The sequence below is a fragment of the Barbus barbus genome, assembly GCF_936440315.1.
Source record: "Barbus barbus genome assembly, chromosome: 27".
NCBI lineage: Eukaryota > Metazoa > Chordata > Actinopteri > Cypriniformes > Cyprinidae > Barbus > Barbus barbus.
In genome coordinates, this window is record NC_136755.1 from 4,554,012 (window position 1) to 4,568,953 (window position 14,942).

Here is a 14,942-nt window from a genome sequence, read left to right on the forward strand (position 1 = left end):
ATGAACTTTTTTGATCCACTTTAAATGTTATGTCTAATGTATTGGATAAAATCAGGCTCGTTTTCAATAGAAGTGCTGTTATCTACGCATCACCGCTAGATGGAGCTGTGGGATTGACCACTGTAGTATAAACTATTTGCTCTGATATAAAGACATTAATGCAGCCACGTGTCTGCATGCTCATTATGATTCAAAAGCGCATAACATGCAAGCATGATGTATAAATACTACCCCTTAAACGAATAAATAATCAGGGAGGATTTGGAATATGCTTATACCACAATTTTGTATGTGAAATGCATTGGGAGGGAGAAATCTAAAACAATGCATTGCTTTCTAAGCACTCATCGCTGATAACTAGGTTTGCAGTATGGAACATTTACACTGAACAGGAAGCAGTTTTTCTGTATGCATGGAATGTGCCACTAATCCCACAATGCACTGCGCTCGCCTTGACCTTCACTTTCCCGCCTAATGAAGTAATTACAGCTGCGATTTTACCATCTGTTTGAGCCTACAGTGTCCTATATTTGTGGAGTGTGCAATTATTCCATTTCAGGCAAGCCTAGGTGTTTCTCTTTGGGTTGGACACCATTAATCCTAAAAACTCATTTGCGACTTGCAATTTTCCATACTGCAGTAGAGAAACAAATGCCTGTAGAGTCGGGCTTCCAGTTTAGTCTAGCCCTATTAGTTATGCAATTGTGGTTAATGCTGACTTCTACAGAAATTAACTCATTTTTGCTGGTTACAGTGTTGTAGTGACAATGCAAGCAAACGGGACATGCACTGAAAGTTTCCCAAAAGAAACGTGAGACTCGAGTTTGTATTTTGAAAACTTTTCTTGGTTGCAAAAGACTACTTGTGCAAATCACTTCTGTGGTGATATAACTGTTCTCGAATAGACGAACGAACATTAGTTGTGTCAAAAATAGGATTTGGTCCTGCTAGGAATCTTAATGCATATTAAAAATTGGATCGTAACGTGAAGAATTATTGGGCAGCAACTATGCAGATGGTTTTTGAGAGATTGCATCACAATAACTGAACATGTATTACAGTTTAAGTATTGTGGCTATACCTGCTAATCAGTGGCATTTGAACATTTACCATTTTACTTCCATTGTTAGTGCTTCACTACTACCTTAGTTTAAAGGGAGCGTAATCAAAATGTTTTCTATGGTAATTAGCGATGCAACAAATGCAGTCTGTAGAGCTTGACGTGTATTAAATCAATGGACCTCCAACTGCATGATTATAAAAGTCATCATAAATGAATCAATCACAAGCATTTTACCAAGATTTAATGTACATTTATTCTTAACACGTGGAACATATAGTATAAAGATTTCATACGGAATAAATGATATTCATTAAGCCAAAAAAGGGGAAAAAAGGAATTTACAACAAGTTTTTAGCTACATCATCTGAAATACAAATATGAATCCATAGCACTGGAATCGACTAAGGAAACCGCTGGGAAAGAGGGGAAACCAAACTCGTTTACTGTATCTGTTCCGGTGAATGATGATGAAATCAGTTGGAGTAATAGACTTGTCTGGTTTGATATATATGCCTCTACAGCTTTAACGAAAGGAACTGAAATGTTATGTGCATGGGATCGCAAGGGCAGAAGATTGCATTCCTACGGCCAGAGATGTAAGAAGAGGAAGGTGGTAAATAAACACATGGCAATGCGCAATGAGAGATCTGTAGCGTGAAACCTTTAATTCGTCAAAGATTAAAAACGGTGAAGAGCGCCATAAGATGAGAGAGAAAGAAAAAGAGCAAAGAGTAATTTACAACAACATTATATACACTGCAGCCTGGACTGCATCTAGAGCTCAAGACCAGTCCTAAGAGGTGATTTCTTTAAGGGTCAAGTCATACAATCGAGGGACAAAGAAGAGGTCGGGGTGTTGTAGGTTCACGTTACTTTGGGGGGGAAAGCCATTTTTTCCTCTCTCAACATGAACTAAAATGATCATTTTTAAAAACTACAGTTTTTTCGCTGCCAAGCCAGCATTATCTCAGTGTGAAACAGTATTGTTACAGTATGTTTACAGTTTTAAGGTGTACAGTACAGAAAAAAGTCCTACAATCTACTGCACAGGCCTCCCATTTACATGTCTGTTCACAGCCAACGACCTGGTTTCTTTAGGGCTAAGTATATATATAATCCAAGTTACAGCAATTTATACCACACACCAGAGTCTGAGAGTCCATTTAGCCTCGAAGAACCAGATAATGGTCGTCTCCGTGCCCGTCCTCACCCGGAAGGTGAACACAAGCACGGTTTTTCCCCAAACTCACTGTAAACGTGACAGCAACTTTGGTTACAGTTTTGTTGTTTTTTTGTGTCTTTTTGTCATTATTTTTCCTTTAAAAAAAAAAAAAGTCCAAAGGGCAGCGCACTCTTGCAGGCAAGGATCTCGATCGCCACCTCGGTGTTATCTTAATTCTAATCCATACGTGTTAAATCCGTCGTGACTTATATCCGTCCTTGAGAGCGAAGCAAGTGTAGACAAGAACAAACAGCGGAATCTGAGGTGATTTTGCATAAATTAAAAAAAATGAACATACAGTCAGTCAGTTTCGCTGTTAAATTTTCTCCACTCACACAGACAAAAAAACAAGTGGGGAAAAACATGATCACCCCCACGGCTGTCATGACTGGCCGATCAGAAAAAGTACGTCACAGATTACATGTGACACCAAAGAGTTCATGAGTGGGGACACCGATATGTCCAGTAGCCGTGACTCGTACAGCCTGAACTCAGAGTGGTTCTCTTCCACTTTGGCAAGAGCGTGCAGGGCACGTGCCGCCCGCCGCATCATGTCCACACTAGTGGGCTCGAAGTGCGCACCCTGTAAGTGCATCAACGAGCCCTGACTCTGTTGGAACTGGGTGGCTGCAAGACTGTCCTCCAAGAAGCCAAGAAGGTTTCCAACACTGCTTTTCTGCACAGCGATAGCCCGGGCCGTGATGTTGTCGCCTTGCGCCAGGTTCGCTAGCAGCACCACCGCCATCTCCCGGCAGACGGGCACTTTGCGGTCGCCAACCATGCGCACAAGGTAGCCGTAGAGCTTCTCAAGGCGGCTGAAAGGTGGCGTAGCCAGAATGAGGTCAACATTGTTATCCTGGATGCTAAGCTTGCTGAGGGTTTCCAGGACGAGTCTCTGGGGAGACAGTGTCCCGTTGAGCCCCAGCGTAGGGAAAGGGTCAACGGCTTCCGCCGAAGGGCACACGGCCCAGTGGAGCAGGCCATCCAGCAGCGGCAGGCAAATGCTTTCAGGGTAGATGGACAGGTCCAACTGGCCTGAGATGTTCGCTAACGTGACCAAGCCGTTTTCCCGCAGAACCTCGAGACAGTCCCACCACCACTCGTCTCGCTCGCAGCTGACCCCTTCGTCTTCCTCTTCCTCTTTCTCATAGGTAACCAGGGTCTGTTTGCGTTCAGGATGCCAGTGGTGCAACAGAACCAGCCGGCCAAGTAACAGCAGAAGTCCTGGATGCTTTGACATCTCCAGATCATTGCCAGGAATGAAGGAAAGGCTGCGAACAATGTTGGAAACGCAGATGCAGCGGCGAGCGAGGGAGTCTTGCCAATCCGAAAGCATACAGAGCGGGGTCTCATCCTTGCTGTGCGGCTCGTCCTCCAAGATCTTGATATTGCGACTCTGTTGCGCAAGGTCGATGCCAAAGAGAAACGTATTCTTCTCCTTGTCACCGTCCTGGTTGCCACGGACCACTTCCTCCGTCACAGAGCCTTGCCGAGCCGAGAGTACGTCATCGATGGTGGCCGTTATACTCGTCGACGTGCTTGCTGTTGTAGTGCTTTTACCTTCGGACGATGGTTGGTCTGGGAATGGCTGAGGTTGAACTTCTTGATGCTTTTCGTTTGTCTGTGGCTTCTCAGCATCCTCTGTAACAGTCTCCACTACTTGAGACACTTTCTTGCGGGGCTCAACATTCACTGGCACCCGTTTCCGATGCTTCAAGAGCTCCATCCTGCTCTCAAAATGGGTTTGTATATGCTCGGTGGTGTCGCCACCACCTACACTCCAATGGATAAGACCGCTATCAAAGGCTTGTCGCCGACCCAATTTACTACTGCGCCCAATCACAAATGGGTCTTTTTTCCTCAATATCTTGATGGGAAGCTTGTCAAATTTACTAGCCTGCTTTGGCCTCTCCTGGGAGGCACTGGTGTCCTGCAATGGGGTGGATGATCGGAAATGATCGTTGCAAGAATTATCCTCGTCTTCCCTCTCTTCTACGTCATTCTTGTCACTGGATTTTTGGACCTGCGTAGACTCCTCTTTCTCTTGCTTGACCTGGACCTGTGACATCTGCACAGTGTTGCTCACTATATCTTCATCGTCATCCTCATCCTCCTCTTCCATCTGCTCTGCCTCTGGCCCTTCCTCATCAGACATCTCGGGGTCAATGGCGTCTGGGTCAATTAGAGTACGTTGCCCAGGGTCACCAACCTCATACTCTTTCAAGATGTCAAAGATCTCGATGAGACACCTTCGGAAATACTCAACAATGAGCTCAAGGAAGCCAGTAAGCTGAAATCAGAAGATAAAGATAAATTATTCACACTAGTTGACCAACCTGACCCATCCCAAGTCATACTGTCTATCCCAGGGATCACCAGACTCGGTCCTGGAGGCCCAGTGTCCTGCAGAGTTTAGCTCCAACCCTAAACACACCTGAAGCAGCTAATCAATGTCTTACTAGGTATACTTGAAACTTCCAGGCAGGTGTGATGAAGCAAGTTGGAGCTAAACTCTGCAGGACACCGGCCCTCCAGGACCGAGTTTGGTGACCCCTGGTCTATACAAACTACTCACCTGGTTTAGATTAAAGTTAGAAATGCTGTTGTCGTCATACAAAAGAATATTAATGGTATCCAAAGCCCAAGTGCTCTCTGCTAACAAGCCTGATTTGAGGGACATCATGACTCGCCAGGCCTCTGGTGTTCCTGAAGCCGAACAAAAGCAGTTTTTAGACCACCCCACAAATGGTTCGGGACACAAGTATTCATGGGAACAATGCAATGAGCCTCTTACCAATTTCCTTCATGGTAAGCCGACGACGCGGTTTCAGAATGGGCTGTGTTGCCTCTGTTGAACCTGGCGGGAATGCCACATCTCTCCGAATCAGAGGGGGCTGAACTTGCGGCTGGGCAATGTGTGATGCAGGAACTGGAGGTCCAGCCTTCTGGATTTTCATCCCTGTGTGCATGTATGGAGACTTACTGGGTGAGGTCCTGTTCTCCATTGGTCTTGGCATGGGTGCAGGGCTGGGCACTTGTGGAATGTGGTTCTGGGAGGACTGATAGTTGGACTGAAGAGGTCTGGACATTGGCGGCCCAGAGGTTCCAGGCCCGTACGGGGGCTGTCGCTGGTTAACATGGCCAGCCCAAGGTCCCTCGTGGTTCATGCGTTGATCTGAAGGCATCATGTCTTCAGAACGATTCATGCCATGGTAGCCTTGACTTTGGGAAGGGACACCAGGGGGCACCTGGCGATTGTGATAGTTTGGGTAGTTCATCTCATTACGCCCAGGCCACATGGGACCTTGGGGTCCATCGGGGACTGAAGGCATGGAGCCACTCATGGAGCTACCCATCATCTGTGGTGGCATGGAGGGTTGGGAGTTTGGACCACCCGCGTTAGGTCCTCGATCTCTCCCAAATCCAAAAGGAAACTGGCTCTGTGGGCCCGGTGGGCGTCTGTCAGCGCCTGGATAGGCGTTATACTGGTTATACATATCAGGTTGGGACTGAGGTCCACCTGGGGCCTGGGGTCCCTGCTGCTGACCACTGAAAGGGTACATGTCCCCTTCATGACGCTTTGCAGGAGGACCGTAAACACCATCAACTGGTCTCTTCTGTGTGTAATTCTGTATTTGAGAATTATTATTTTTTTATTTTATTTTAGGCAATGCTACACCTAATAACAATATTATAATTTAAAAAAGATTGCATTTCACTGACCGGTTGCTGTTGTGGGTATATTCCTGACTGTTGGTTTGGGTATGGTCCACTAGGGGGAGCACCTTGGCCAGGGTATTGACTACTGTAAGAATCAAGCCTGCAAACCAAAACATACATGCAGTTTCAGAAAGGCCCAAAAAGCATGGATGCACAAAAGCAAGTAGCAAAAAAAAGAAATGAGCATTTGTAAAATTTTAAGCATATTTGATTAAATGCAAACCTCTGTTGCTGTGGGGGCCGGTTGGGTGAGTACATCCCTGCATCTGAAGGCATCATGTTAGGCTGTGGACCCATACTGCCATCTGGCCCCATGCTTGAATCTGGTCTGTGAGGAAATAAAGAAACAGTGTTTGAGAAACGACAACTGAAGACACTACTCCTTGGTTGGGCTGTGTGTTGAAATGTGAAAAACCATTGCAAAACTACTATAACGTGCAATATTAACACTCAATCTGGTTTCTGTATTAATGGATTGCCACAAACTCACTGGCTACACTTTATGCAAATACTTGGAAAAAATGCACTCACCTTCTTTCATATCCTGGACCATATGGGTACTGTTGTCTTTGGCCCATCGGCATATTTCCCATAGGTCCTGGGGGGCCTCGGTTATATTGTTCACCTATGCCACTGTTTGGGCCTTGACCTGGGCTCATGAACTGCTCACCCGCTGAAAATGTAAGCAGAGAGTCACACCGAGTGTCCTCTTTTGTATTTTAAAATATTACATACAACCTATGATTCTTATGAGTTAATAACCGCATGCCAAAATAACTAGTAAATAATTGGCGTTTTTCCACGCAGTACGACTCGGCACGGTTTAGAATGGCTCAATTCGGCTCGGTTTGCGTTTTCCACTGCAATTTAGTGCCGCTTTAGAGTGGGCGGGATTATTCACGTGTCGTTATAGTTGCGCCGCCTCTACTGCCGTGACTCCTGAAAAACTTTATAATTCCGCATAGCTCCATCACGCTCACTGGATCCGCTCCTCGGCTATCAATGAGAGGACAGTCTGTACTTCCTCAACCGACAACGAAATAGCCATTTTTTGATCGTTAAAAGAAAGGTGCACTCATTCAAAACAGTTGCGTTCGATCCTTCGCTGGCTGTGCTGATTTAAATATAGCGGGTCTGTTGTGCCTCGTGCCGCAAGTTAGAGGTCTGCATTCCCGACCAGATTTCTTGCGTCGCGGGATTAAATTCCCGGTAAACGCGGCAGCAGTCGGTAACTCTGGTATAAATTGAACGGGAGCGGGTGGTCTAAAAATATCCCCTTCCCGACTCCTTTCAGAACAGCATATCTGCCTTTACTTATTGACCACTCAGGACTATTATGCACACACTGCACGCATGGACCAGCTTTCTGCGTCATGCATTTTATTTGCAAGGTCTGTGTGCGCAGCATTTGCATAATGGTCCTCGGAGCGGGCTGTACCGAATAAGGATGGCAGAGCAAAGTGTGGATGCGCTGTCCTTAAAAGATGTTCAACATGGACTGGAAAATGGTCAGTTTACTGTTAAGAAACCCACGTCAGGCAAGTCTGATGTATGGGAGTCTTTTTCGTGTGTCAGACGCAGATGGAAAAAAATTACCCTTTGTGCGATGTGATAAATGCCTAAATGAATGGGTTTCATTCATTTCATTAATGTCATTCAATTTATTATTAGATATTATTGATGTATTTATAGGCCTTTATTTTCTTTTGTAGCAGAGACGTTGAAATCGAAGTCGGGACATTTTTTGTTTACTTAGGTTAAAAAGTGATTTCATTTAGCAATGGCTTCAACGGTTTGGTTCTTTTGCTTATAATTTTAAATAACAGATATCTTTTTTCTCTCTCTCAGCAACACTTTTCCTACTGTGTTTACAGAAAAATGTTACATTTGTATTTTGAATAAAAATAACAAATAGGCTACAATTTTTGTACCTACATTTTTTTTTTCCTGCAACACATTTTCCTATTGTGTTGACAGCTAAATGTTAAAAGCATGTTGACAAGACGAATACAAATAAATAAAAATTTTGTAAAAACCTACAATTTATTTGTTATCTCTCTCTCTTTCATTAGTGGAAATTTAAATGTTTCTAGAATCTCGCGAGATTTAAATTTAGCGGGAACGGTCGGGAAGAAAATTATTATAAGCGGACAACGGGTGAAGAAAGAATGAAAATATAGCGGGATCGGGTGGGTGCGGAATATAACCTACCGGGAGCGGGACTAAAAAAACCAGTCCCGCGCAGACCTCTACCGCAAGTTCAAATGACGCCAAAAAAAATTCAAATGACGCAGGCAGTGACTATTTTCTCCGGCCAATCAGTGATCAGCAGGGTTTGCACGTCACGTTTTAGTAACGGTATGGCTCGCTTGGAACCTTGGCCGAGGTGGTACTAAAAAAGGTGCCAGGTACTGTACCCAGTGGAAAAACCCCCCAAAGGCGAGCTGTACTGAACCGTACCATGCCATACCATGCAGTGGAAAAGCGCCAAATGTCTGTTTAAAATAATGTTTCTTATATCAAACCTGTCACTGGGATAAGAATCATGGGTTGTACAAATACTTTTAAGAGCATACAATTTGTAAGTTCAAAATGTCCATGTAGCAAAATACATACAAACTTAACAGTAATAGAGTTCAATATTATAGTAGCACTACTAGATAAATTCACAAGAGTGATCCTTAAAATTCTACTGTAAGGATGAGACCAGAACAGTCACCTTTTCTCATACCACCGAACGGGTCCTTATTGGGCTCATAAGGGCCCATGCGGCCCATCATGTCTGGTCCACCCATACCAGGCTGATAACCTGAATTGGGGGTCACAGAGTTTCGTCTGGAAAAAGCTGGATCCCCACCGTCAGCAAACGGGTCCTGCAAATTCACACTGCTCCTGTGTGAGACAGATAATGTCAGTACTCCGGCCCTTCTGAATGTCCTGTCCCAAAACTGAGAGACAGCATTGAGATGTACCTAGCACCAGGCATGGGTGGCATCTGACTGTGTGGTGTTGAGGCAGGTGTAGGGGGCTTCAGGTCTCCACCTTCGGCCATAGAACTGCTAGTCGATTGAGGCGTCTGAGGACCCTGTAACGATCCGGATCCAGCTGGGAGAAAAAAAGAAAAAAAAAAAAGATTGCATCTGTCAGTCAGCAAATCCTAAAGGAGGTTTAATCGACATCATATTGTGTGTAGTAAACACTGTGCTTTAAACAGAACCACAAACCAGAAAACCAAATTCCACATGGCAGTAATTTAAACATCAAATACGTTCTGACTGCCTGCAATTGTCGCTTTCACAGCACTTTCACTGTCATTGTGGACAGACAGCATGCCAACACGCAGCGACGCGCTTTCGAGGAAATGCGCTGAGCTCGGCTCATTTGGCAACCTTCCCCTGCCTGAAATCACGCTGCTTTTCATGCCGCTTAATCTCATTTGAGGACTTTCCCCCACCGGTGACACAGGGAGAGGTGCTCTGCCAGCTAAGTGCTTAGAGAGTATCATCCTTAGGTTTGAGGCTCCATATCCCAGCATGACAGAGTCTCCATTACTACCACTCAACCAGCAGCAAAAAACACACTTACCACGCAGATAACTGTTTATTCATGTGTTGAAGAAGAAGAGATGAGGCAATCGGCTTAACTCTGATGTCACACGTCACCATTTCTGGGCCCAAAACACTGTGTCAGATGCCAAAAGCAAGGAATATACATTGCAAATATACATTCACGGTTTGCTGTAATACTAACCTTCATCTCAACACTGATATCTCAGATGGCCAGACAGTGACTCTTTTTGTGTGAAACGTTAAAATACTGTCTGGGAAGCTGTGAGCCCGGAGACCAGTGTTGGAGGTAATGCATTACAAGTACCGTGAGTTACGTAATCAGATTACTTTAAGTAACTAGTAAAGTATTGCATTACTTTTAAATTTACAAGAAAATATTTTGAGTTGCATTTTCAAATAGGTAACACCAGTTACTTTGTTTCCCCATGTACTGACTGACAGCTCTCCTGTCCTCATGTTGAAAGACATCAGGAGTAAGCGCAGCACAGCTGAAGTTGTTACATTTACATTTACATTTATTAATTTAGCTGACGCTTTTATCCAAAGCGACTTACAATTGCTATATATGTCAGAGGTCGCACGCCTCTGGAGGTCTTGCTCAGGGACACATTGGTGTCTCACAGTGGATTCGAACCCGGGTCTCTCACACCAAAGGCATGTGTCTTATCCACTGCGCCATCACCACCCACAAGTTGTTAATTTCCTTCAGCCTGAGAGAATGAAAAGGGCTGTCATTTGCCAGAAGTAAAACGTATATATATATAAAAAAAGCAAGCCCAGCCCAGATGAGAAAAAATAACGCAAAAGTAACTCATTACTTTCTATAAAAATTAACACAATGTATAAGTAATACAATTAGTTACTTTTTATTAAGGAGTAATGCAGTATTGTAATGCATTATTTTTTTTAAAGTAATTTTCCCCAACATTGCCAGAGACACCATGAGTTTTTTAAAAGCCTAGCTTTGGTGTGATATATAAAAAATAATTTAAAAAAAAATAGCGCTCATAAATGGCTGTTCAGTTCAAATGTGCAGTGGCTTGGACCTGGAAACAGTATTCCTTATGCCACGACTGAAAGGTGCAGCAAGCGATTTCTGAGAATCACTGTTGAAATTTAAAATCAACACCCAAACAAACAATTGCGAATTCTTGCTAACTGTCGGTACTGTGCATGCTGGAAAAAATACGGTGTTTGTACATAGTTCTGCTGGTATAAATAAGGAAAAACCAAAGTGGATTGGAGCGATCAGACCGAGCACACAGCACTCTGCGTTCACACCAGACGTGACTTGCGCTAATAAATCGCACGTAGTTGGACGCTTGAACATTGAGTTTCCTCGCTTCATTCGCGCGTGAATTTCCCTTCACAACAGACGCAAATTCGCGTCATGAGAGGGGCTTCTGCCAGGCGGCTCCAGTCTCGTTGCGAAATGGCTGTCATGGATTTTGTTGAGAGGGTAGTTGCACTTTATGTGCCATGGAAACACTGGATGCGTGAATTACAGCTGAGAATGTAGTTGTTTAAAACTCAAATCTACGGATTATTTATAAAAACAGCGCCTATTTGAAAATGTGCTTCGCCGATTTCGGAGCCGTGAGCTCCAGCCGATCACCGGGTGCTCGTGCTCATGTATCCCGAAGAGAGGAGCATAACCTCGGCTAGTCCTTCTGACATTTGCCGCTGGCTCTGATGTCTCTGTAGTGGTTAAACATAGATATAATTCGTTTTGGGTAAATCTAACAGGTAATCTTTGGTCTACGGTACAGCTCCGGGTATCCACATACAGGACGATGATTTTGTCCTCTATTGTTGTTTCGGATTTCTGCCTCCACTCATAATCATGTCACTACTACAGCAAGCTCCTGATTGGTTAGCACGGCGCGAATATCTGCCAAAGTTCAGATTTTTCAATTTGCACGATTCGCGCGAGTTACGCGCGCCAAACGCCCAAAACACTCAATTCGCGCCGCGTCATTCGCACCGCAGGATGTCTATTCACGCCTTTGCATCGACTTAACATGTAAATCACTCGCGCTTAACGCTTCATTCGCGTCTGGTGTGAACGCACCATTAGGCTGATGATAACACTTTTTTTTTTGAGCAATGTTGCTGGGAAACTTTGGTTAATGTTGGCATCAATGGGCAACCAGGTGGGACACAGGGCCTATGACTGATTTAAACTATCCAGATAGAAATTTGTTACCCATTCTCAGTGGGAAAGTCCTCAAGCAACATTGCTCTTAAAAATGTTGCCCGGGCAAAATTTCTCAAAAAAGTTGCCCCGTGTATCATCAGCCTTACAGCCAATTAGCAAGAGGGGCGTAGTACATCCATGACGGGGAGGAGAGAGATAGAGGGCGCAAGCTGGGGATTTGTAGAATGTAGAAAAAGAGATGGCCTAGACCAGGGGTGTCAAACTCAGTTCCTGGAGGGCTGGCGCCCTGCAGTGTTTAGATGCAACCCTAATTAAACACACCTGATCCAGCTAATCAAGTCCTTCAGGCTTATTTGAAAACTAGATGGTTTGTGTGTTGGAGCAGGGTTGGAACTAAACTCTTCAGGGCTGCGGCCCTCCGGGAACTGAGTTTGACATTAACAAATAGGAAAATATCTAAAAAATATAATCTAATAAAGAAGAGTCAAGATCAGGAACAAGCTAGGACTCTGGGACGCATTTATATTGGAAAAGATTTCCAGCACTAGATGTTAGAGAGCGGGAAGGCCCGAAAATGGATGCTGAGGTTGCTTTATTTCAGCTTGACACGTAACATTAGCTCTACCGTTTCACAGAACCAAGACATGCTGTTGTACATTAGCATTCGATTCATTCATACTTCTGCAAAGCCTCTGAAGGGTGAGCTGTTAGCCAATGCATGTGTTGCATAGCATGTTTGTGAATTTGGGGGCAAAGCAATGAAGGCAGGAGTGTGTGTCTTTTAGGTAGGGCTGTGCTTGTTTGGGTGTTTCATAAATCACTTACTACACCTTTAAGCAAACTGCACCTTGATCAGTTTGATGCAGAAACGATGCAGTTAGAAGACGTTTCAATCCACAAATCACCCACATTTACCATAGTTTTACTGTAGTAACACGGTAACTACTAATGGTACGGTGGCAGAAAAGTAGCATATTCTTATTGAGTATTATTATATTATTAATGTACTAAATATGTTAAAGGAGTAATGAATATAATTACATTAATTTGTTAATTATTCTATCAGTTGATGTGGATTTGTAATTGACTGAATGTCTTTAGGCTACTGTTTTTCAATGCAAACACCATAGAAACCTATAGTTAGGCTACTTTTTTACCATGGTAATGAGGTGCTGTACTTTTGGTTATGTATAAAAGATGAGGCTGTTACAGTTTTCACAATGGTACTGTCAAATGTACATCTGCATCCCAACTCAAGCTCCTGCTACTCTGAACTCAAGCTCCTGTTAATGTGCATCTCTAACAGACAAAACTTGTAATATTACATGTTCAGTGCCACTGCTCTCCAATGTTAGTCTGGAGCCCTGATAATATCAATTGTACTGTAAAATGTTACTGTAATTTGACATTTTGTCTGTTTAATTGTAAATGAAATATATAGCTTTAGTAAACCATTATTTTTCTTCTAATTTTAGTATAACATTATTATACCATGCATAATTTTACCTTTTTTGTTTAAAGAAGAAACCAAACCGATGTACAATTGACATTTGAGGCTCAATGCTATAGAAAAGCAATAAAAGTTCAGGAAGAGTGTTTTCAGACTTTTTTTTTAAATATATATTTTATATAAAAATATGGCATGCAGCTTCAAACAATGGCATAAATCTGTTCAATATAATCGTTATTAATAATCGCAATTACAATCTCAAGGGAAGAATCGACAATTATGATTTTTGTCATAATTGTGCAGCCCTAAGGCAGAATACTCATAAAATTACAAAGGAGGCCCCATTTTTCTCATTCCTGATACTTCAAGTCCTTGAGTGCTCACGCCCATCCCACCAACATGATTACTATGAGGCCATGTGGCTCATTTCAGCGGACATGAGGCAACGTGTATGTGTGTAAATGTCAGAGAGCGAAAGGAATGAAGCGGAGAGAGACACAAATGTGTGTGGATGAACAGCATGTTTGCGCGCCACATGTTGCGGCTCATCTTGCGGCCAGCTAGAGGATGATTACTACTGGCACGCCTGTCGGATGACTCATGCTTCCATTCATTAGCTCGTACACAGACTGGGGTCACCGGCAGGTCAGACATATCCGTATCTCGCAATTCACACATGCTCCTTAAAACACACACACACAATACCTCAGCCTCCCTCCTCTGGGCAAGGATATCCCTCTAACGCAGATAAAGAGAGGGGAGGGTGGGAAAGAAAAAAAGATGAGGAAGAAAAAGCCAGCTTGACTTTACATACCACCACCCCCTTCTTTTTTTTCCCCTCCCATTCATCTTTTTTCTGGCTTGATTCAGCCCTCCAGGGGCTTGCCTCTGAATCCTAAGGCCAGGAAAAAGCCGTCTGCAGCAGGGGAAAAAAAGCCGTCAGCCTGGAGCACCTGACCCGGTGCCAAGCAGACATACTCTACATCACAGGGGATCCCCTTTAACTCGCCCCATTTCTCTTGTAATCTCAGTCGCTCTCTGCTGAACTCACTCTCTGGCTCACAGAGTCTTTTACATGGGATGTGTTTCTGGATGGAGCGAAACGAAATGGAGTGCATAACCCATCGGTCTCCTTAAGTGTATTTAACACCCAGGCTTTTTGCCAGTTTCATACAATAGGCCGGACACACTGCCATTGCTGCAGACAAATGCTGTGCTTGCTACAGTAAATACAATCGGGATTCCTGTCCGGTGCACAGCTGCTTCTGATTGATGCATTTAAAAAATAATAATAATATTCATGTGCTGCATAACAACAGCTGAGGTATTTTCAACAACCATCTTAAAAATATTTATTAAAAAAAAAAGCATGAGGCACTGGGAACTTCAAGGACGCAACAAAGAAGGTGTACATTGTGATGATTGTTCAAGATGATGAAAAAAAAAAAAATAATCACCCTTTTCAACCATTTTAAACAATTGCTGTTGTGGATTCAAAACAGTTATGTACTTTCATTAAATGAACAAATGGAAGGATATTTAAGCATTTTTAGTTATAGGCACCGATACAGATCTTAGAAAAACAAAAATGACAAAAACTTAATTTAAAAAAACTGATGCGCCAAATGTTCAGCAACAAAAATAAAGAAAACAAATAAACACATTTTAGGTCAAAACTATTTTGGAGGGCTGAAATAACTGACTAAAACTGTACCAAAATAGTGCTTCTACACTTTACAAAGCATGTCATTGACTATGTC

The 14,942-nt window shown here is 43.4% G+C and overlaps 1 protein-coding gene across 1 annotated transcript in view; it reads right to left on the bottom strand.

Annotated features, from left to right (window-relative positions):
- Positions 1 to 1,287: 1,287 nt before the first annotated feature.
- Positions 1,288 to 14,942, bottom strand: part of arid1ab (AT-rich interactive domain 1Ab) — a 66,171-nt gene continuing 52,516 nt past the window's right edge. Inside the window, exons 13-20 of the mRNA XM_079381737.1 lie at positions 8,978 to 9,110; positions 8,725 to 8,897; positions 6,537 to 6,678; positions 6,229 to 6,333; positions 6,009 to 6,105; positions 5,080 to 5,914; positions 4,861 to 4,991; positions 1,288 to 4,575 (exon numbers count right to left, since the gene is read on the bottom strand). Of these exons, the coding sequence (XP_079237863.1) occupies positions 2,668 to 4,575; positions 4,861 to 4,991; positions 5,080 to 5,914; positions 6,009 to 6,105; positions 6,229 to 6,333; positions 6,537 to 6,678; positions 8,725 to 8,897; positions 8,978 to 9,110 (3,524 nt within the window). The 3' untranslated portion in view covers positions 1,288 to 2,667. The remainder of the gene's footprint in view (positions 4,576 to 4,860; positions 4,992 to 5,079; positions 5,915 to 6,008; positions 6,106 to 6,228; positions 6,334 to 6,536; positions 6,679 to 8,724; positions 8,898 to 8,977; positions 9,111 to 14,942) is intronic.